Source organism: Caretta caretta, chromosome 3 (assembly GCF_965140235.1).
Source record: "Caretta caretta isolate rCarCar2 chromosome 3, rCarCar1.hap1, whole genome shotgun sequence".
In the NCBI taxonomy this organism is placed as follows: Eukaryota; Metazoa; Chordata; order Testudines; family Cheloniidae; genus Caretta; species Caretta caretta.
Genome location: NC_134208.1, coordinates 182,919,369 through 182,942,872, shown reverse-complemented (window position 1 = coordinate 182,942,872; position 23,504 = coordinate 182,919,369). Strand labels below are relative to the sequence as shown.

The window sequence follows — 23,504 nt, the reverse complement described above, 5'->3', positions numbered from 1 at the left end:
AGAGACTTTGGTACACAAACCCCTGGAAGAGGAAAACTAGAGTGACCCGGCCAGAGGGCTGAGCCAAAAAGAGGGAGTAGTCGAGTCCCAAGAGGGAGAGAGAGTGTGAGAGAGAGACAGAGTGAACATTTGCAGAAAGGGGAATCATACTGGCAGAGCTAATTCCCCAGCTCCAGCCACAAGGAGGAGGAGCTCCAGCAGGGAAAGCACCCCATGAAAGGAAGAACTGGATGATTTAGAGCAGTGGTTTTCAAATTTTTTAGGCTGTGTACTCCCTTCCAAATTATATAGTCTACTGCGTACCCCATCTGAGATAGGGTCATGATATACCTATGGTTAGATTGCCAAGTCTTACTACACAAGTGCATTGTCTGCCATTACAAGATTTTTCTGCACATCCCTCCTGAAGAGAGCTCGCATCCCTCCTGATGAGAGATTGCATAATCTTAGGGGTAGGCCACTTTGAAAACCACTGATTTAGAGGATTAGTAATGGTAGTAATTAGTAATCTGATGCTGAGCAAATTCATCAGACCTCCATAGTTAAAGATGAAGCTAGTTGCCATGTTATAAATCAAATTTTCAACATGTTCTTATGCATATGAACCCAGTTACGTAACCTCAACAGAACCAAATCAATCCACCCCTGTAGTTTTACATATGACATCTCATTTCAGGGTAGAGTTTTCTGGGTAGTTTTGGGACAAAGTACATGGAGTTTTAAAGATATAAGGCTTAAAAATCTCTCGGTCCCAACTGTCTGGTCAGCTATAGGAGCCTGACCTCAGACTGTGAGAACAAATATATTAAAGACTAGGAGGCACTTAGATACTATGGTGATGAGGACCAACTAACTAGTCAGAGAGATGGAAAAGGATAAAGCAGGCATATGTTTGGGGCCCAATCCTTCATTCCTAACAGATTCTGAGATCTATGCATCCGATAAAGTGAGCTGTAGCTCACGAAAGCTTATGCTCAAATACATTTGTTAGTCTCTAAGGTGCCACAAGTACTCCTTTTCTTTTTGTGAATACAGACTAACACGGCTGCTACTCTGAAACCTGAGATCTATAAGAGTTTTAAGTGCTCAAGCACTGAAGAAATTTATATCAATGATCTGAAAACTCTTCTCTTCAAGCCACTGATTGTAACTATTGCAATGTAAGAACAGCTAGGGAGTGTTTTCAGACATGTTTTATGGTCTGTGTACTCTAAGTATTGCTAACTTGTCCTGACAAAACACTGAGAATGAAAATGATCCACAGAAGTGGAGCAGCTCACATGAAAGGCAAATCAAGGCAACAGCTGACAGTTATGATTTTGTTTCTTTTTGGCCTCTGGTCCAGCACTACCAGTTTGCCAACTTTAGATGCAATAAAAACTATGGAAGTATAAAAATACATCCCCAAAATAATGATATTTCTTGTGGCATCAGCAAGGTTTTACTATTCTCTGCAGTAATAATTCTGGATTGTGTGCAAATTTGGCACAAAAGTACTTTTAGAACAGACCACAGATAACCCAAGCTCATAAAGCTTGTAACCTTTAACCACTTCCAAAGAAAAGCAATAATACTGACACTCCCACAGGTGAATAGCTGGAGTAAAAAAATCCACACCTGCCAGACTGTGTCTTATAGATTCAGTTCCCCAAGGTACTACTATGGTGAATGCAACAGTAAAATATTAGAAATATCTAATGTATTTATTTGGATCTAAGTTTTATTGAGGAATTAAAAATTAATATAATATTTTTTTCATTTGAGTTTAACTGGAGCGTAATGCTCTAAATTTCAGAAACACACACAATACAAATAATAAAAATCATCATTAGTGAAATGAAACTACTCAGGAAATACACATATAAGAATGGCCACTGTTTGCTTTAGACAAGGGGGATAAATGTTGCAGATGACAAGATACATGCTGACTCCAAGATTAATAGACTAACTATGTATATTTTAATCTAATGTTTCATCAATATTCCTGTTACCGTACATGTCTTCTAATGGGATTGCTTCCTGGAAAAGAGATGAAAAATATAAAGCTTCTGGGAAAACATCTTTTAAATGAGATCTATTTTTTACATTTTCAAAGCACCAACTCAACTTTCTGAATTTAAGTTTTAATATTCATATTATGTCAAGTATTATGTCTTCTCATGAGACATCTTTTACCTAAAGTGGGAATTGAAATATTTGAGCACTAGGTATTGAAGTCTGTCCTATGAAAAGCAATTAAAATGACTTGGTTAGCTATTTTTTTTACTAACAGAGGCCTAATTTAAGTTCAGAAGACATTAACATAATATTCACACACACACAAACCTCATCTTTCCTCCTGAAAAAGAGACCCCCAAAGTGTTTATCACTTCACCTCTAGTGAAGGGCAGCCGTCTCTGGAGTGGAATGCAGTACATGGTGTATCATTGCTATCTGCGCTACACAGAAGTTTAGGCAGGGCTTGAAAACTTTAGCCAAAACCCAAAACCTTCTATCCACAGGTAGATGTGTAAGATGAGGTGGGGGAACCTGAATGAGGCCCAGACCCAATGATGTATCCCTTAGTGATAAGCACATACCCCTGTCACCCCTAGCTGCTGGGGAGTGGGAGGGTGCTGGATTTTTTACCAGGGTGCTCTCTCTGGACCCTTCTTAGTGGATCCCTTTATGGTACCAGCTTCTGGCTAGGAGCTGTCTGTTTAAATTTACAGCATCACCTGCACACTAGTTCTTTCTCTTTCCCCATGGGGCTGCTGTGATAGAGGAGGATCTCTGCTATCTCTATCCCTCCCACATAGAATCAGTTGTCTACAGGGAAGGGCAAATTCTCCTCCCTACTCTTGGCTGCTTGGAGAAGGGGTGGGTCTTCAACAATCACTGTTGTTCACCCTCATTATTTTATTGTGAGTTCTGTGATATTTGGTGTTTTTCTTAAATCCCCAGCTCTTGGAACCCTGTGTTTATGTGAGAATCTCAGCTTTCCTTTTTAAATAAGTAAGTTTCTAGCCCTCAGGGTTGTGGAGAAAAGCTTGAAAACCAAAATCCTAACAATACCTCTTGAGTTTTTAGCCAATCATCATTTTTTGAAGCATGACCCATGATTTCTGAAGGCTCTTGAAGCTGGCAATATTGATAACAGCGGAGGGCAATAAAAATGATTAGGGGGCCGAAACACATAACTTATGAGGAGAGGCTGAGGGAACTGCAGTGGTGTATTAATGCCTAGGCCAACAAGGCCTAGGCCTAGGGCAGCAAATTTGCAGGGGCGGCAAATTTATAGGAGCAGCCAGAGGCTGCTTCCCCCCGGTACCGGTTTGCGCCCTCTGCCCCCGGCCTCGCCCCAACTCCACCCCTTCTCTGCCCCCTCCCTGCCTCTATTGGTGCCCTTCCCCAAATCCCCACCCCAGCCCTACCTCCTCTCCTGAGCGTGCCGCATTCCCCCCTTCCCCCCTCCTTCGTGCACAAGCACTGGCAGGGAGCGGGGAGAAGCAGGACCCAGCAGCGCGCTCAGGGGAGGAGGCGGAGCAGAGGCGAGTTGTGCGGGGGACGGCAATTATTTCTGGGCCTAGGGGTGGCAAAATCATTAATCCGCCACTGGTTAATTTGCTTATTTATTCTGCAGAAGAGAAGAATGAGGGAGGATTTAATAGCAGCCTTCAACTATGTGAAGGGGGGTTCCAAAGAGGATGGAGCTAGGCTGTTCTCAGTGGTGGCGGATGACAGAAAAAGGAGAAATGGTCTCAAGTTGCAATAGGGGAGGGCTAGGTTGGATATTAGGAAACACTATTCCACTAGGAGGGTGGTGAAGCACTGGAATGGATTACCTAAGGAAGAGGTGGAATCTCCATCCTTAGAGTTTTTTAAGTTCTGGCTTGACAAAGCCCTGACTGGGATGATTTAGTTGGGGTTGATCCTGCTTTGAGCAGGGGGTTGGACTAGATGTCCTCCTGAGGTCCCTTCCAACCCTAATCTTCAGGCCCGCCAACAGCAATTCCGGGCCCCAGGACAGAACAGTCAATGGGCCCTCACGCACGCACAAGCTGGGCCCATGGAGACGTGATCCGCCTGACATTTGGTTGGTGCTGCGCCAATGCTGGCTGGTGCCCAGCGAGCTGCCGGCTGCACTGCTGGGCACACTCTTCCAGCACGGCCAGGGCTTCCACATGACCGTCCGGTAGGGTTGCCAACTATATAATTGCACAAACCCAAAGACCCTTGCCCCACCCCACCTCGTGCCCTGCTCTTGAGGCCACACCCCTGCTCCACCCCTTCTCCGAGGCCTGACCCCCTGCTCACTCCATCCCCCCTCCCTCTGTCACTCGCTCATCCCCACCCTCACTTTCACCAGGCTGGGGCAGGGGATTGGACTGTGGGAGGGGGTGTGGGGTTGGGTTCTGGGAGGGAGTTTAGGTGTGGGAGGGGATTCGGGCTCTAGGCTGGGGCAGGGGATGGGTTTCAGGAGGGGGTCTGGGAACTAAGCTTTGAAACAAAGGGTTCCCACCATATGCAAAAGGTATATAAGGCTGGGAGTGACATCATCTGGTATTCTTCGCTCCCCACACAAACAGGATCCTGGAAACACCTGTGGAACAAAGACTGTACTGGGGTGAAGTGCTGGACCCAGGCTAAAGGGCTTTTTAGCCTGTGAATGGAACACCTGGGCATTCCAAGCTGTAAGTAAGTGCAGCTTGCTCCTTAAGAATCTGCAGCCTGCTTGTATCACCACTTAGGGTGAGAATCTGCTATTCATAACCAATCTGTTTAGTATGTTGCATTTAGTTTGTGTTTTTGTTTATTTGCTAGATAATTGGCTTTGATCTGTTTGCTATCACTTATAATCACATAAAATCTATTTTTGTAGTTAATAAACTTTATTTTTTCTTTAACTAAACCAGTGTGTGGGAATCATAACTCAGGGGCAGAAGGCTGTTGCATACTCCTCTCCACATTCAGGGATGGGGAGAATTTTATGAGCTTATGCTGTACAGTTCCCTGTGCAGTGCAAGACGGTATAATTTTGGGTTTATACTCCAGAGGGCATGTGTGCCTGAGGAGCTGGAAGGCGCCCTAGCTGTCGCCTTCTTATTCAGGGGCTGGTCAAAGCGCCTGCATGTAACTGCAGCTGGGTGTGTCCCTACCTGTATTGGTGCTGATGAAAGTGCAGGCTGAAGCCTGGAGGGCTTGGCATCTTGTCACAGCAGTACAGTGTAAGAGGAAGCCCAGGCTGGTGAGTCAGGAGGGCACAGTGGTACCCCAGTTCTAGGAGGCACCCTGGAGGGAACCCATCATACCTACAGAACCATTCCTACAGCACCTGAGGTTTTGAGTTCACTTATCCAAGCGCAAACCAGGGCAGTTCCGTCTCAGCTACAATATTGGACAAGATCAAAGGCCCAAGATATTATGAATGCTTAAAGAAAGGACCTGTAAACATGAATATGTAACAAACACATGAATATCTTTTTTTCTAACTTCGGCATCATGAATCAATTGTTGCATGGAACTTTAAAAAAGAATTTTTAACCATATTATTTGTTCTCAAGTTTTATTCAGAAATTACATGAGCTCATTAAACAAAACCAGCAGTTCTCAAACTGTGGATTGGGACCCCAGCATGGGTTGCAACTTAATTTTAATGGGGTCGCCAGAGCTGGCATTTGACCTGCTGGGGCCTGGAGCCAAAGCCTGAGCCCCACTGCCTGGAGTCGAAGCCCGAATGCCACTGCCCGGGGCCGAAGCCCGAGCCCGAGCCCCATCGCTGGGGGCCCAAGCCCCAGTGCCTGGGGCCGCAGCCCTAGGGCTTCAGCTCTGGACAGTGGAACTCGGGCTTCAGCTTCAGCACTGGGCAGCAAGGCTCAGATTATGGTCTCCTCAACCAGGGCTGAAACCCTTGCATTTTGGCTCCCTGGCCCAGGGTGACAGGGCTCGTGTGGGCTCAGGCTTTGGTCCCCCTCCTGGAGTCAAGTAGTAACTTTTGTTGTGAGGAGGGGGTCGTGGTGAGACTCAAAAACCTTTAAATGACCTCACAGATTATATGCCATTAAATTATCTACTTTTTACTAAATCAGTACAGCAGTAATAAAAATTTACTGTCTACCAAATGCCCCTGGTTGACATAAGAAATAGCAGCAGACAGCAATACTGTAACTATAACAATATTATGCATGCAAATACATACAGATTCTTCTACAGTAGTGGTGGGCAACCTGAGGCCCGTGGGCCGCACGCAAGCAGCCAAGAGTAGACCCGTCAGGGTAATCTGCTGGCAGGCCACGAGACAGTTTGTTTACATTTACCATCCTCAGGCATGGCTGCCCGCAGCTCCACACTGGGAACTGTGGGCAGCCATGCCTGCAGTCAATAAAACAAACTGTCTCGAGGCCCGCCAGCGGATTACCCTGACTGGCCGCATGCGGGCCGCAGGTTGCCCACCACTGTTCTAGAGCTAGTACAATATTAAATGTTGCTCTATTAAAAATTCAGACATTTAAGCATTAAGCAATGGCCTTTGAAAGAGGTAAGTGAAATATTGGCCCCAACATCATACTAATTTACAAGTGACATCTAATAAGCTCATGTTAGCCAGGTATCATTTTTGAAACACAGGAGGTGTTACGTGAACATCAGATTGCCTTCTATGATGAGATAACTGGCTCTGTGGATGAGGGGAAAGCAGGGGACATGTTATTCCTTGACTTTAGCAAAGCTTTTGACATGGTCTCCCACAGTATTCTTGCCAGCAAGTTAAAGAAGTATGGGCTGGATGAATGGACTATAAGGTGGATAGAAAGCTGGCTAGATTGTTGGGCTCAATGGGTAGTGATCAACGGCTCCATGTCTAGTTGGCAGCCGGTATCAAGCAGAGTGCCCCAAGGGTCAATCCTGGGGTTGGTTTTGTTCAATATCTTCATTAATGATCTGGAGGATGGCATGGATTGCACCCTCAGCAAGTTTGCAGATAACACTAAACTGGGAGGAGAGGTAGATACACTAGGTAGGGATAGGGTCCAGAGTGATCTAGACAAAACAGAGGATTGGACCAAAAAAATCTGATGAGGTTCAACTAGGACAAGTGCAGAGTCCTGCACTTAGGATGGAAGAATCCCATGCACCGCTACAGACTAGGGACCAAATGGCTAGGCAGCAGTTCTGCAGAAAAGGACCTAGGGGTTACAGTGGACAAGAAGCTGGATATGAGTCAACAGTGTGCCCTTGTTGCCAAGAAGGCCAATGGCATTTTGGGATGTATACGTAGGGGCATTGCCAGCAGATCAAGGGATGTGATCGTTCCCCTCTATTCAACATTGGTGAGGCCTCATCTGGAGCACTGTGTCCAGTTTTGGGCCCACACTACAAGAAGGATGTGGAAAAATTAGAAAACATCCAGCAGAGGGCAACAAAAATGATTAGGGGACTGGAACACATGACTTATGAGGAGAGGCTGAGGGAACTGGGATTGTTTAGTCTGTGGAAGAGAAGAATGAGGGGGGATTTGATAGCTGCTTTCAACAGCCTGAAAGGGGGTTTCAAAGAGGATGGATCTAGACTGTTCTCAGTGGTAGCAGATGACAGAATGAGGAGTAATGGTCTCTAGGTGCAGTGGGGGAGGTTTAGGTTGGATATTATGAAAAACTTTTCACTAGGAGGGTGGTGAAGCACTGGAATGGGTTACCTAGGGAGGTGGTGGAATCTCCTTCCTTTGAGGTTTTTAAGGTCAGGCTTGACAAAGCCCTGGCTGGGATGATTTGAGCAGGGGGTTGGACTAGATGACCTCCTGAGGTCCCTTCCAACCCTGATATTCGATGATTCTATGATGTGAGAAGCCTTTTGTTTGTAGCAAAATGCCACATATATGGCCAAAAAGGAGAAGAAGGAACCATTAAACTTTTTACCATTTCAGCACTTCTGAACTGAATGCAACTGTTCTTTACTATGAAGCAATCATTCTTGTAACATTCCACTTTGAATTAATTGTCCTTACAAATGGCTTTAAACATTGTCATAACAATTCAATTTACATATAAAACTCAAAAGCAGAAAATGTAAAAGTATTTTAAGAGCATATTTATAAATCTGCAGCTCTGGCACTTTATTTTCAATTCTCAGTGAATTTACTGTACTCCTGTTTAGTTTTAAACTATAATTATTTTTAGTCCTGTGTATCATGGCTACATTATTTCAAGTTATTTTGATGAATTACTGGGATGACACAATTACCCTAACATTCTCCCCCCAAAGTTCAACACTTATAGAATACACATGGAGCAGAGCCCTCAACAGCAGCACATTGTATCTTATTATCCACTCAGCATCATTATTGCAGTACGCAACATTACATTTTCTTGACAAAATATGCAGTAAAGAACAATTTAACTAGTTAGCCCTTAACATTGTACTCTTCATCAAAATACTATGTTGTGTGTAAATCCTTTAACCTTTCCAGTGCCAGGCCTGAGAAAACTTCTTACGGGTGGGTAGAACACACAATAAATACTTATGTTCCGTGTGAGGTTATAATTGCAAGGAAAATAGGCTTTTAACTGTTAATCAAGATAATTACCTTGCCTAAGATGCCCAGTGGGGCTATTCATGATATAAGGATGATGTTTATTGAGGTCTTGCTCCTGCAAACTTCTCCATGCAAGTGGACGCCATACCACGGCAAGCATGGAGCACGCTCAGCTCACCGTCACTGTATGTCTCCTGGGTGCTGGCAGACACAGTACTGCATTGCTACACAGCAGCAGCTCATTGCCTTTTGGCAGCAGACAGTGCAGTATGACTGGCAGCCATCGTCGCTGTACTCCAGGGTGCTCTTTTAGCCGACCTCGGTGAGGACTGTCAGGGGTGCCTGGGCAAACATGGGAGTGACTCAGCCAGGTCATTTCCCTTTTAAGTTTCATCTCATGGCGATTCAGTCCTGCCAGCAGTCCTACTGCACTGTCTTCTAATGAGCAGCCAGGAGAAGATGATGGCCAGCAGTCGTACTGCACCATCTACTGCCAGCAAGATGTATAAAGATAGATGAAGATATCTTTATAAAAACAGGATCAAAACAAGAAATAGACCAGATTTGTTTTGTATTCATTTTCTCCTCCCTTCCTCCTTCCCTCCATGAAATCAATGGCCTGCTAAACCCAGGGTTTTGAGTTCTATCCTTGAGGGGGCCATTCTGTTTCTCCTTGATGCAAAGCCACCCCCTTTGTTGATTTTAATTCCCTGTAAGCCAACCCTGTAAGCCATGTTGTCAGTTGCCCCTCCCTCTGTCACAGCAACGGCAGACAATCGTTTCATGCCCTTTTCCCTGTGTTGCCCAAGCAGAAACCATAGCACAGCAAGCATGGAGCCCATTCAGCTCACCGCAGCAGTTATGACCATTGTAAACACCTCACACATTATCGTGCAGTTTATGCAGAACCAGCACCTGAAAAACCAGGCGAGGAGGCGACAGAAGCACGGTGATGAGGACATGAACACAGATTTCTCTAAAACCACGGTCCCCAGCAGTTTGGAGATCATGGTGTTACTGGGGCAGGCTCATGCCATGGAACGCCAATTCTGGGCCTGGGAAACAAGCACAGAGTGGTGGGACCGCATAGTGTTGCAGGTTTGGGATGATTCCCAGTGGCTCTGAAACTTTTGCATGCGTAAGTGCACTTTTATGGAACTTTGTGACTTGCTTTGTCCTGCCCTGAAGCACAAGAATACCAAGATAAGAACAGCCCTCACAGTTCACAAGCGAGTGGCAATAGCCTTGTGGAAGCTTGCAAAGCCAGACAGCTACCGGTCAGTCAGGAATCAATTTGGAGTGGGCAAATCTACTGTGGGGGTGCTTTGATGGAGGCTTGAAACATTTGCAGCTGCTGGAGGAAAAATGGGAGTGAAGTATTTTAAAAGATATGAGTGAAGATATGAGTGAAGATTTTAAAAGATTTTTTTAAAATGAAGATTTAAAAAAAAAATTTAAAAAAGATTTTAAAGTGAAGATTTAAAAAAAAAAGATTTTTTTAAAAAAGATTTTTTTTAAAAAAAAGATATGAGTGAAGATTTTAAAAGATATGAGTGAAAATGGGAGTGAAGTATTTTAAAAGATACATTTTACAGAACAATGGCTATACTCTTTCACGGGGAACAACACTATTCACATTACATAACACATGTGATTTTGGTACAAGGCATTTTGCATCTTATATTGAGTGCCGGCGGCTTTGGTGTTAGAGAGCACACACGCAATGCCGGGCAACAGAATTCAGCTTGCAGGCGGCCATGGTAAGCCATAGTCTTTCGGTTTCTGCAACCTTCATAACACCAGTGCCCTCTTCTCCCATACCAAGCAAAGCACATTAAGTTGGCCATTTAGTGCTGCGATTTTCCTGTTAACGTGCAGCAGCAGAAACCAAACTAACCCCCCTCCCCCTTCCAATTCTCTGGGATGATCACTTTACCCCTCCCCCCACCTGCTAGCCAAACGTGAACAGCTCAGCGTCAATGCTCCCCCACCCCCCCAACTGCGTGGCTAACTCCAGGGAGGATTTCTTTTCAGCCAAAGGCAAACAGCCCAGTAGGAACGGCCACCTCTGAATGTCCCCTTAATTAAATTCCCCTATTTCAACCAGGTTACCATAAACGATATCACTCTCCTGAGGATAACCCAAAGAGATAAAGAACGGATGTTGCTTGAATGCCAGCAAACACCGGGACCATATGCTGCCAGGCTTTGTCATGCAATGATACCAGATTACTTGCTACTAGCATGGCATGGTAAACTGTCCTACCATGGAGGACGGAATAAGGGTGCTCTCCCCAGAAACTTTCTGCAAAGGCTTTTAGAGTACCTCCAGGAGAGCTTCATGGAGATATCCCTGGAGGATTTCCGCTCCATCCCCAGAGACGTTAACAGGCTTTTCCAGTAGCTGTACTGGCCACGAACGCATCCCAAGTCCTCAGGGCTACGTAATCATTAAAAAAAGCTTGCTTTTACAACATGTATTATATTTTAAAAGGTACGCTCACCAGAGGTCCCTTCTCCAGCTTCGTTGGGTTGGGAGGGTATTTCAGTCAGGATGATAAAAATATCCTGGCTGTCGGGGAGAATGGTGTGCTGTGTGCTCTCCTCAAGCTCGTCCTCCTCCTCATCATCTTCCCCATCTGCAAGGTGGAGAGTACCCCATCATCGGAGTCCACGGACAGGGGTGGGGTAGTGGTGGCAGCCCCCCCTAGAATTGCATGCAGCTCAGCGTAAAAGTGGCATGTCTGGGGCTCTGTCCCGGAGCGTCTGTTTGATTCTTTGGTTTTATGGTACGCTTGTCTGAGCTCCTTAAGTTTCACGCGGCACTGTGTTGCGTCCCTGCTGTAGCCTCTGTCCCTCATGGCTTCGGAGATTTTGTGAAATGTTTTGGCATTTCGTCTTTTGGAATGTAGTTCTGATAGCACAGATTCCACTCCCCATACAGCAACCAGATCCAGTACCTCCCGTTCGGTCCATGCTGGAGCTCTTTTTCGATTCTCGGACTGCATGGTCATCTGTGCTGATGAGCTCTGCATGGTCACCTGTGCTGATGAGCTCACCTGGCCAAACAGGAAATGAGATTCAAAAGCTCCCGGGGCTTTTCCTGTACACCTGGCCAGTGCATCAGAGTTGAGAGTGCTGTCCAGAGCAGTCACAATGGAGCACTGTGGGATAGCTCCTGGAGGCCAGTACCTTTGAATTGCATCCACACTAAACCTAATTCAAAAACAGCGATGTCGATTTCAGTGCTAATCCCCTCATTGGGGAGGAGTATAAAAATCAGTTTTAAGAGCCCTTTATGTCGAAAAAAATGGCTTCATTGTGTGGACGGGTGCAGGGTTAATTCAGTTTAACGCTGGTAAATCCGACATAAACTCATAGTGTAGACCAGGCCTTAGTTTTGGGGTGCCTAATCAGCCACACCCTATGATGCTGAGCATTCACTCCTCCAATGGACCCAGAGAGCAGACCTAAGGTATCTCAGGGTGGGTGAACACAATGAGTGAACACATCTAAAAATTTTGGCCTCAGGTCACCTATCTTTAAAATGAAGAGAGTATGGTCTTCGCATCTCCCCAGGATGTTGCAAAAGCTTAATGAATGAATACTTGTCGAGTGCTCTGACATCCTTGGTTGAAAAGCACTATGTCCCAGATGTTTAAAATATTCAGGTGTTGCTGCACGCAACACCAAAACATAACTGATTTAGGAAGCTAAGTCTCATTTTCAGAATGGATGTAGGCACTTAGGAGACTAAATTCCATCATCAGCCAATGGGATTTAGACTCCTGAGTGCCTAAATCCCCTTTGAAAATGAGATTTGGGCTCCTAACTCAGTTAGGCGTTGTGATGCTTAACGCAGCAACACCTAATACCTTTAAAAAGCTGGGTCTGTATGTGCAAAACATGATTTATTATAATTCTATGTGACAAAATACAGTGGAAGCGCAGAAGAGTTAACAACAGAACAAAGGTACATTATTTCTCGGATAGACTGTGGTAGAGCTACTGCATGCCCTAAGTCGGTCTGCACTTCGGTAACGTATATGGAGCAATCTTCCAAAGCCACTAGCTCTGTACTTGGAGGGCGTCTAGGTCACCTCTGTGCACAGGGGAAGTGCATGGTGCATCTGAAGTCCCGCTTGTAAATCTCTAACTGGTGCTCAGCCCTCATGCTGCTCCTCTGTAGAGATGTGAGTTTCACCCTGACTTCCCCATCACTACCTCTTCGTCTACAGCCAGTTTTCTTTCCCTTATTATCAGGAGTAGAGTTGTTCTTGGATACATTAGTGGTCTACGCTACCTTACCTTTTCCATCCTGATGACCTTGGAGGATCAAAAACTATTTGACATTTTAACTGTGTGTGGTTTGCTGAAATACACAGAGTGGAGTATTCTATTATTGGTTTTACAATAGGAGATCTTGCTACTTTTGCTCACTTAATTCAGGACAGAATGTAAAAATTACTATGCTGGAATACATGTAACTCATGAACTACTATGCTGGAATACATGTAACTCAAACAGCGCTAGCTGACTGGCCTGTTAAATCCAACTGGTAGCTAGGAAAAAGCAAAACCAGATGCCAGATGACTACAACTGCCTTTACTTCTTCTTCTGCTATTGCTGCTGGCAGGCCCCAAGGTTAGAATGACATTGGCTTGTGATCTTAAAAAAAAAAAAGCCAAGGAAAAAGAAGACAAGTTTTGCCACGAGGACATGAAAAAGATGGTGTAGAAAATCATAAACCCTTGCAGCTGCTTGGATGATGGAAAGAGAGCCTTACAAAACATGGTGAATAGCATGAACACATATTTGACAGTATGTTCTTTAATATGTACCAAGTTTACAAATAAACTTAATTGCATTTATAAAAGACCTATCAGATGTCTGATAGAAAAGGCTAACCTGGAGCAAACTGAATAAACATCTCTAATCTGCAATAGGAGAGTTTTACACAGAATACCACTGAAACAGAGAGTTCAGTCCTGTACAGCACTGAGTGCCTTCCTCTGAAGTACTGAACACTCCCAACTCCTACTCTTTTCAGTAGGACTCCGCATCTTGCTGGATAAGTCCCAGAATGTATTATAATAATCATCAACATAGTGGCACTTAAAAATCCATAATAGGAGATAAATGCCTGTGTCATAACACACAGAGCAATGTACAGATGAACAGCCAGGAACGCAAAGATATACTGTACCTTCGGAGAGCATAAGGAGATTAAATAAAGTGATCCTCTTATTTGAAATTTGCTCCTCTCTAATATAATTCAATGGATTTTTAATTGTTAGGAATTACTCAATTTTCAAATGGGGGTAATTATTAGCTAACTAGAAAAAAACCATGAACATGGCATTATTCTAATCTTGTTTACAGTCCAGACCAGACATCTAGAATTTTTGCAGGTTTTTTTAATTTCTCCCCATCTCGTTTGATATACTTGTCAGTATTACATGCCTGATTCTTAACTCACACTTTCAGAAATCAGAAGTAACCCCACTAAAGTCAGTGCAGTTACAGAACTATAAAAATGGTGTAAGAAACATCAGATTCAGGTCCTCTATGATTAGGGTTACCACTCCCTTAAGAGCTCCAACTCCTGATCCTATCTCCATATATTAGAATGTGGAAGAAGGACTAAACAGCAAACAGTTGACTAGTTGGTGGTGCAAACACCCTGTACTAATGATTTGCATTAAAATTCTGGCTACACTGGATGAGATTTAGAGCTCTTTTTGGAGGTTTTAACTGCATCCAGGGATCTAACTGCTTTTCACTTGTATCCCAGTGTTGTTTATTGATGGTGTTTAAAAGAAAAGGCTGGATTTCATGTCAAAAACAAACAAACAAACAAACATCCAGTGTAAATAGCAAAACAACTAAATAAACTTCCCCTACTTACCTCTCTGCCTGCCACTCACCCCAAAAATACCAACTAGCCTTTTGGCAGCTCTACTGATCTGCATCCATGCCCGTAAACACTTTGAGATATGAATAACTTTACTCATGTCAACAGCTCCTTTCACCTTGATGAAATTACTCTCATGAGTGAAGTTATTCAGTTAAGCATCCGCAGATTTGGACATCCAGAATGGATGTAACTTAGTTAATGGTTCAGGGGCATGGGATGGAGATGTGTAGAAAGCTGGGCAGGCAATGGGCATGTTTATAAGGGAGAAGGCAAAAAAGCAGAACTGCAAGTAGAAATGGGCTAAATGAGCAAATTACAAAAAACCCAACTCTTCAGATTTATTAAATATCCTGCAAAAATTGGGTGTGCAATTTAAGAAGCCCTCTGGCAGCTGAAATTTAAATGACTTTTTGCTGTGTAGCAGATCACCTGAGGTCTCACTGACTTTGCCAGCATTACAGAGGTCAGATTTTGACATGGGTGAATTAACTTCTCTTCAGTAATTTTATCCAAGCACATTAGTCACAAAACAGTTGTGGCCAGTGGTGAGCTGAAGCTGGTTTGCACCAGTTCGCGTGAACTGGTTGTTAAATTTTGAAGCCGGTTTAGAACCGGTTTTTAAAGGGATGGGCAAACTCTGGCCCGCAGAACCGTCCTGTCTGGCCCACCTGAGCTCTCGACTGGGTAGGCTCCCCTGAGAGTCCCTTTTTAATTTTTACTCACCCGGGGCGACTGAAGGGCCTGCCGCCGAAGTGCCGCCAAAGACCCGGAGCGACTGAAGGAATCGGTATTTCAGCTTTTGGCAGCTCATCACTGGTAGTGGTGCAACACCAGGTAAGCCAGGTGTGTGTGTTCCTTTTCTCCTCCTCCAGTAAATATGATAACTTTAGGTAGTGCAACCTCCACGCTCTAGTTATGTGTTTTTTTCAAACCACTTTTTGTCCTTCTAACAGTCTCATTAGGCATTAGTACAACTGGAGAATGTTACATGCAACAAACGCTTTCTTAGTCAAAGTGAAAGATGTGCTGTTTTGGCTGTCCATCACTTCTGTTTTCATTTGTGCAATTGCTAACAGGTCTCTCAGACTTTTCACCACAGCAAAGAACAGTTGGGATTGATGGCTCTCCTCAGTAAGCACCTTCCCATTTCCTTGTACTACCCTTAACATTGTGGGAGAGTGTTCAGGCAGAGTATCCTGCAGATAATGCACCCATTCTGTCGTGCAGGGACTGCAGAGACTTCAGAATACACAATGTATCAAAATCTAACAGTTTCTTCTCCACTAAACATTTACAAGCAAAGGACTTTCCTTTTGTCTCTCATATAACTGTATATCTTTTTCCCCTCCCAAAACCAGTTCCCCAGTCTCTTCCTTCAAATTACTCCCTAAAACTCATTTGTTTTGAGAATATGAGGGAGGGAGGGAGAAAGCAAACAAACAAACAAACAAAGTAGATTCATAAGACTTGTCCCCATCCTTAATTTATTTGTCACTTTAGTCTGTACATTCTCTAGGGTAGGGACCACACCTACCACGATGTTTGTACATCACCTAGCAAAACAGTGTGTTGACGCTGAGTGCATCTGGGTGATGGCAGAATGTAAATATTAAATAATACTAACAGTAAGCTCTGCAGGCCAAGAACCTTGTTTCCTAATTTGTTTGTAAAACACCCAGCATACTTGGGGTGGTATGGAATAACAAACTATAACGGTGTGAAGCTAGCAGAGATACAAGTTCTTGAGTTCTGAAGATGTTTGATTTTTGAGCAACTAATTATGTTTTAATTTACAAATTTCAATGTGTTGGTTTCAGTACTGACCCCCTCCACAACATTATCTATTACAAATCTTACTGTAACAATAAAATCAGATAATGCTTTGCCTGCAATTAACAGAGAGTGTTAACCATAATGTGGGTCTCTAATTATTTTTCTAGAAAAAAAGGCCTTAATTAGGGTCAACTTCAATGCTAACCAATTTAATTTACTCCTGGTTTAATATCTGTGATTGAACATATTTCTCCATAGAGCAATTGATTCACAGCTCAGTCCAAACTCGCCTTAAATTGTGGATCCATGTTCTACAAGTCACTGAGATGTAGATTTGGAACCCCACAAAGACACTCATGCAGAGGCACTTTTCACTCTGAGCTCCACTTCAGATTTTTGTAAACAAATTTATAATCATTAAATAAAACCAGCAATAATATTTAGCACTTAGTACCATCACAGTTTTGTACTAACTAGAACTGATTAATTCTCAGAAGAACCCTTGGAGACAGGTAATTAATTGTCCACAGCCCCATTTGCAGCCAGGGAAATGGGCACAGAGAGGGTATAGGCCATGCCTAAGGCCTCACAGAGTCAGTTATGGAGTTGGGCCCGGAACTTTGCAATTCCATCTCCCTCCTCTGTATGAATGCTGGACACAAAAATCTAACACTGGACACAAAAATCACAGCAAATATTCTTAGCCAGACCTTCAGCCCCTGGGCTGAACAGCTTTGTGCTGCTGTAAAATGACTCTCGCATTCCCCCTGGATAAGGAAATCTTGGCTGGCTGGATGGTAGTGGAGGGAGAAGGTTGGAGGCAGGCAGAAGCAGGAATGCCTTTCAATCTTCAATACTTAGAGCAGAATTTCAATCAAAGAAATGTTATTTCTGACCATGAATATTCAAAATCTACAATGTGGGACAGAAACCAGCCCGTGCTGCATTCCCTTGACACTATTCCTGCAGCCTATAGGAGCCATAGGAGATGTTCTTCCACTGAATGCATCCGATGAAGTGAGCTGTAGCTCACGAAAGCTTATGCTCAAATAAATTGGTTAGTCTCTAAGGTGCCACAAGTACTCCTTTTTTTTTTGTGGATACAGACTAACATGGCTGCTACTCTGAAATAAGAAATGGAGTGGCTCCTGTGGGATTATTGCTAGCACAGGAGCTACCTGGACCTGACCCACTCTGTATTGCCATTCCTCACAACACTTGTCACAATGGGGAGATGGGGACGAGAAAGGGAGTGTGACTGGAGTGCTTCTCACTCCAGCAATTCCATGCTGCAGAGCAGCCCATAAGCAGCGCAGGTAAGGTTATTGTAAGTACAAGTAGCCCCAGAGATGCTCTAAATGGTACAGGGGCCATAATGACCCCCAGAGCAGCCCAGATCCAGGCAATCTGTGAGATCAGAACTGTATGTCCTGAGAGGTGATCTACCACTGCTTCCAGTATTCCATAAGCTGGTGGTGGATTTGAATACACCACAGATATTGTTGAAGAGGGTGTACAAGGTCCTATGGCGGAAACCTGGAAGAAAGTTACTATTGACTGGGACATGTTCCTTCCAGTGCAAGGGAGAAATGCAGCAACATTTGCACATTCAGAGTCAAATTCAGCCCAGGAGCAGGAGCCTGCAGCTCATTTGACTTGAATGAAGTTATGCAGGCTTAAACGAAGGCTGAATGTGGAAGCTGTTATAAATGTAAGGGGTCATTACTACACACTCACAGGCTTCTCCTTTCCAAGTGTTTTTTAGCCAGCCAGACTGAACAATTTAAAAATGTCTGCTCCTTAATCAAGGAGAGGGGATGCATTTGAAACATTTTCTGCCGGAAAGAAAGCAGTCTCCTCCTCCATTTGAGCTGTAATTAGCAATTAACTTTCATTAGTTCTACCTGCCATGGCAATGCTCTCTTCTTGTGACACTGCCTGCCAAAACAGAGTGAGAGCTCACTCCATCTCCCTGGTACCTGATAAAGACCCCACAGGGAGCAGAGCAGAAAAGCCCAGAGTCAGTTCAATAGACTTTGACCATGGCAAGTGCTCTTGGAATCTTTGAAAACTTTAGAATCTTGTGTACTTTGTCAGAACTGACATGCACAAATGCCAGGAGGGATACTGCAATAAGTGGAAAGTTGCCTGCTGTTTTAATGTATCCTATCACAGTGCTTAGTTGGCCTGAGAAGGAAATTAGTGTACATACATTAGTGTACATACTGAATTATTGACAGCTAAATCTAAGCTCTTTTTCTGTTCCAGAAAAACAGATATAGATATACTTAAGCACTATATATAATAATAATAATTAATAATTGATAAATAATACATCACATTAAATTACATATTACATATTCATATTAGATAACATATTTCATGCAGTACAGTGCCAAAATGCTTTACTAAATATCAGCATCTATAGAACTACTAAATTAATACTCCACATAAAGAAATCTTTCATGAAATTATGACAAAACTGGGTAGTAGAAATAGCACCATGAGTAACAATTGTTTTTCTGTCCTCATAGGCAGTCATTTTAGAAGGCTGGTTGTTGCCAATTATTTGCTTTGCTTTATAAAGTAAATAATTGCAAAGTAACAAATATGAACATAAAGACAGAATGGAAGGGCAAGTATTAAATGATTATACCCTTCCAAAATCATTTCATATTATATAGACTTGAAAGGAACAATTCAATGTGGATAATGTTTGCTGCAAGAGTCTATTTTATGCCTTCTTGCTACCACTGAAATAGCTTCAATGAGCAGTTCTAACCAACTCAGTGAGCCAAATCATAAAGCTTCAGGCAGTCATGAAAAACTATTGATTTTTTTTAACCTTTCTTCAGCTGTAAGTTTCTATTGGTACGTGACAAAAATGTGCAAGCTGCACTTGCTAGCATAGCCATTCTGGGAAAAGCTGAAGTCCAAATCTCTCTGGTTAAGACACTCAGAAGTTTAATGTGGTCAATTTCAAACTGCTTCAACCAATTTTACATCAGATAAAATGTAACATATGTGGTTCCCAGTAGCAATAATCAAAATTGAGGTTTTAGATTTTTGTTGGAAACAAATTACAGAAAGGAGAAATATATCTGATCTTTATTTTATTGCTGGGCAAGTGGAGCAATAACAGAAAATGTGACCTTTCTTTAAAAAAAAATAATTTAGTTTCTCCTTTCTTGAGTTCATACAAAATTGATTGGGAGGGTAGTTTTTGATTCCCCCACCTCTCCATGCTCATTGGTTTGGAGATGTGATTCCTGGTCTAGAGCCCAGCAGAGAGGTTGGGATCCTGCAGGTCTCACAGGACCCACTGCTATAATAGTGGGAGCAGGTAAACTGTACTTTGTTGTGGGTGGGATTGGGTGGGCAAAAAAACAGACTATGTTAATTTGCAGGAAAACACTAACTCTCTTGACAGTTTGTTATAAATAGAATCTCAGCAATATAAAGCAAGTTTTTTAAAATAAAGGTTTTAATACTTAAATTTAAGTGAGGAATAGAAAGAGATTTGATGTTTATTACAACAGGAGTTAATGTATTTTTAACATGATTTGAGCAATATTTGTTTTATTCTTTTAGTGGTAAAAATTGTGCCTGAATTCCATTTACATATATACTATATTAACTGACTTTCTTTTTTTTTTTTTTTTTTTAGCAGCGTGGGGGAATCTGTCTCTGTCGAGGGATTTGCAGGTTCTTAAGGTTTTTTCAGGTGGAATTGGGATAACAATTGAAGAAACAATGCAGGAGTGGGTGGGAGTGGGTATTGCAGGGCGGGATGGGAGTGGGATTTAAAAAATACTCCCATGCAGGGCTCTACCCTGGTCATCTGGAATTGCAACAGGGGACGTGCATTTTCACTTGTCTCATGCAACTTTCAGTTTCAAAAGTGAACAGTGGAAAGGAGGGGTAGCATGAGATCTCAGTTCTGGCTTTGTTAGTAGGATTGGCTGCTCTTGTTGTGATGAACTCAGTTCGATAGGTTATAGCATCTTTAAGAGACACCTAGGAAAAAATCCACCACACCAGACACCCCACCTGGAAAAAATGGAGCCAGCAGTTCTGAGTCTGCTGTAAATCTCATTAAGCAGCATGTACTATACTGACAGACTAATATAGAGGGTTTTGTTCCCACCTATATAAAGACATACTCAGAAACACTCTGAAGCTACAGTACCTTATTCTCTGAATTCTGCTTCACTGGAAGGCTATGTAGGGTCAAAGCTGTTCTTTCCTCCCCTTCTGTCCCCTCCCCAAATCATTGCAAGGAATTGTTGTAATGGTTCAGATCCCACCTGCTAACAACTCTGATACTGGTATACAACTGAAGCAAATTAAACGGTGCCTGACTTGGGAATATGCCACAAATGCACGTGCAGTCATGAGAGCATGGTGCAGCCGCAGAGCAAGCTGCTTCAAGGTCATAGCTTTCCCTGACCTTCCCAGAGTAGAATTATGATCAGTTGTGAAATGCTGATCATATTTAGTTCTGATAGGAGGGAGGGTTCTGAAAAGGGGTTCTGTGTTCTCTCCCTCCCAACCATAGCCCATTTTCTGTTCCCCTCTCCCAAACAATAAAAAATGAATGGTTTCAGGGGATCTCCCATCCATTCTGCACAGACCTGTTAATTGTGTTGGAAGCACTGTGTCTACCTCACTCCAGTGCCAGTAGGTGTGCTCTCATTCTCTGATATGAGCATGCTGTGGGCAGGAGAGGGGTCAGCAAAGGTCCAACAATGTAAATGGGGCTTGGGGCAGCATGTAGCCCTTCTAAAATGGTTATCAAACAATATTCTGCAAAGGAAACCCAGACATGGGTTTTCTCCTCCTCCTTCTGTGACAGAATGAACCATCGGGGATGGGTTCACAATTGGGGAGCAGAATAAAAAACTAGGCTTCAAAGTTCTGCAACGGCTGCAGCACAATGTAAAGAAATGTTCTTTCTGTACTGTAATTGCCCTGTTCTCCTCATCTTACTGAGATGTATGGCCCCAGGTACTTCAGAGGAAATATACATGCAGGTAAAACAAGCACAACCTGACCCATGTTGAGTCCAAACATACACACACACTAAGTCACTGTAACACAAAGGCTGCCTAACTGTTTCTCATCCTGAAGAATCACCCCACAGCTGCTGGAACATGCAAGCTCTAAGGCTTCCTGACTCTTGAAGCTCTTCACGATTCTTGAAAAAAAATGAGGACTAACACTCTGAAACCTGTCATGATTCTTGAGAAGAACATTTTAGAATTGTCTCATTTTCCTGCCACTGTGGATCTCCCATTTTCCTGCCACTGTGGATCTCCCATGTGTCGCTACAGCCGTGCCGCTAAAAGGCGTGCATTGTAGCTGCTGTTTGTTGGCTCTTCTGCCGACAAAAAACTTCCTTCCCCAATGAGTGGGCTTAGCTTTGTTGGCAGGAGAGCGCTCCTGCTGAGAAAGTGCTGTTCATACCGGTGCTCGTCATCGGCAAAACTTTTATCTTTTTTTTTGGGGGGGGGGGGGGGTTAACACCACTGAAAGAGAAAAGTTTTGTTGTTCAGTCGCGAGTGTAGATATAGCCTTAGAAGAAACTGAGCTGCAGTCACATTTCCTGATTAGATCTCAACACAGTGTCAACTGTCTTATTGCAACTAGTAAATGTGGGGCAATAAATGCCTCCACTGCTAACTTCCCCCCCACCCCTCTCTCATTTATAAGTTGTAGTGGGGCAGCTGCCCCACTCCATGAGAAAAAGGGCTGGAACAGGCCAGAGTGGCTGCGCAGACTAACAGCCAATCAGCAAAGGCCTGTGGAGAGCCAATCAGGGCAAAGGAAGAGGCAACCAATCAGGGCTGGGCCGGGCCCTATATAAAGGCTGCCTAGCAAAGGAGAGGTCAGTCTCTCCTTGACTAGCAAGGGAGGAGGACTGCCTCCAGAGGTAAGGAGGTAGTACCTTGGCAGGCAGGCAGAGCAGAGCAGAGCAGAGCAGAGCAGAGCAGAGCTCAGCTCAGCTCAGCTCAGCTCAGCTCAGCTCTGGCTCAGTTACCTGCCAGGCTGTGGCCCCTACTAAAAAGGGTTGAGAAGGTGCATGGGGTTAAAGGGGAAGTGGCCCAGGGAAGATAGGCGGACAAGAGGGAAGAAAAAGAGAGCAGAGAGAGGCTGCTGCTAGAGGGTCCCTGGGTTGGGACTCAGAGTAGTGGGTGGGTCTGTGTCCTCCCCTTCTCCCCACCCTTGCACTGCACCTGGCCACAGAGGAGTTTGGCCAAGACAGGCTGCAACTTGCCCGGAGGTGAGGGCTAGACTTTGGGGTTGTGGTTAGCCACTGAGGCAGGTGCAAGCTGAAGGACTGTTGCTATTCCCCCCTACCCCTGGAAGGGGGTGAGACTGGAGTAGTGGGCACTGCTGGAGGGCAGTGTCCTGAAATGGGCACTGCTGAGCTGGGATCAAGGTGGTTCCCAAACCAGCAGAACAGACAATGGGCGAGACACCTTATACAGAGGGTGCTCTGCAGGTGACAAGAGATAATTCCAGGAGCATCCAGCAGGAGGGGCCAGCAGTGGTGAGTCATGACCTGTCACACAAGTCAATAGTATGTATCTGTAAGTGTCTGAAGATAAAATTCATACCACAGAACTCTTTTTATTCTGCAGCCATACATACTGGCCAAAATTAAATGCAGGCATAAATCCCCCTGCTGAGCGAAGGAATAAATGAAATTGAAAGCTTCTTCTTTTAGATAAGGGCTTCCTTTCTAATCTTCCAAGCATGTGTAAGGCATTAGGGAGCAAGCACAAAGACAACGAAAGTTGGAATGCAAGCTTTTGCTGTCCATAATATTTAAAAAATGGCAAAATTGGTCCTACCAGGAGGGATGAAAGGTTACAAGAGGGAAGCACTGTGAAACCTTCAGTGATCCAAATTTAAAAACACTTTGTCTTGTTAGCGGACTATGTATCTAACAGAAAAACCCCAAGATTTTTAAATGTTCTAGTATGCAATAAGAACACTTAATCATCTTCCATAACCCAATTTATTCTTAATATTCACTTGGGCTGTTACAAAAATAAACATTTGCATTATTTTCATTAGGATGTGTGTGCATCTGTGATTAACAAAGAGCAAGGTGTGGTCCCCTGACTTTTTCCAGTTTTAAAAGCTTGCTTTGTGAGGGGATTGTGGGATGGAAGTGGGAAATCATCAAGCCACTCTATATGGCAAATGCTTGCTCATCCTCACTTTGCTAACTGGAGCACTTCCTCTGCCATTCCCCTCCTCTCTGCAAGGATTTAATTGTGAGGTGCCATAATACTA

The 23,504-nt window shown here is 43.7% G+C and overlaps 1 protein-coding gene across 37 annotated transcripts in view; it reads right to left on the bottom strand.

Annotated features, from left to right (window-relative positions):
- The window catches only part of NRXN1 (neurexin 1), a 1,247,341-nt gene that overhangs the window by 198,670 nt on the left and 1,025,167 nt on the right, over positions 1-23,504 (bottom strand). Inside the window, exon 20 of one of the 37 annotated variants that reach the window (XM_075127178.1) lies at positions 11,020-11,148. The exons of the other annotated variants lie outside the window; for them this stretch is intronic. Within the exon in view, the coding sequence (XP_074983279.1) occupies positions 11,059-11,148 (90 nt within the window). The 3' untranslated portion in view covers positions 11,020-11,058. Of the gene's footprint in view, positions 1-11,019; positions 11,149-23,504 lie in introns of those variants that run through there. 37 annotated transcript variants of the gene reach the window in all.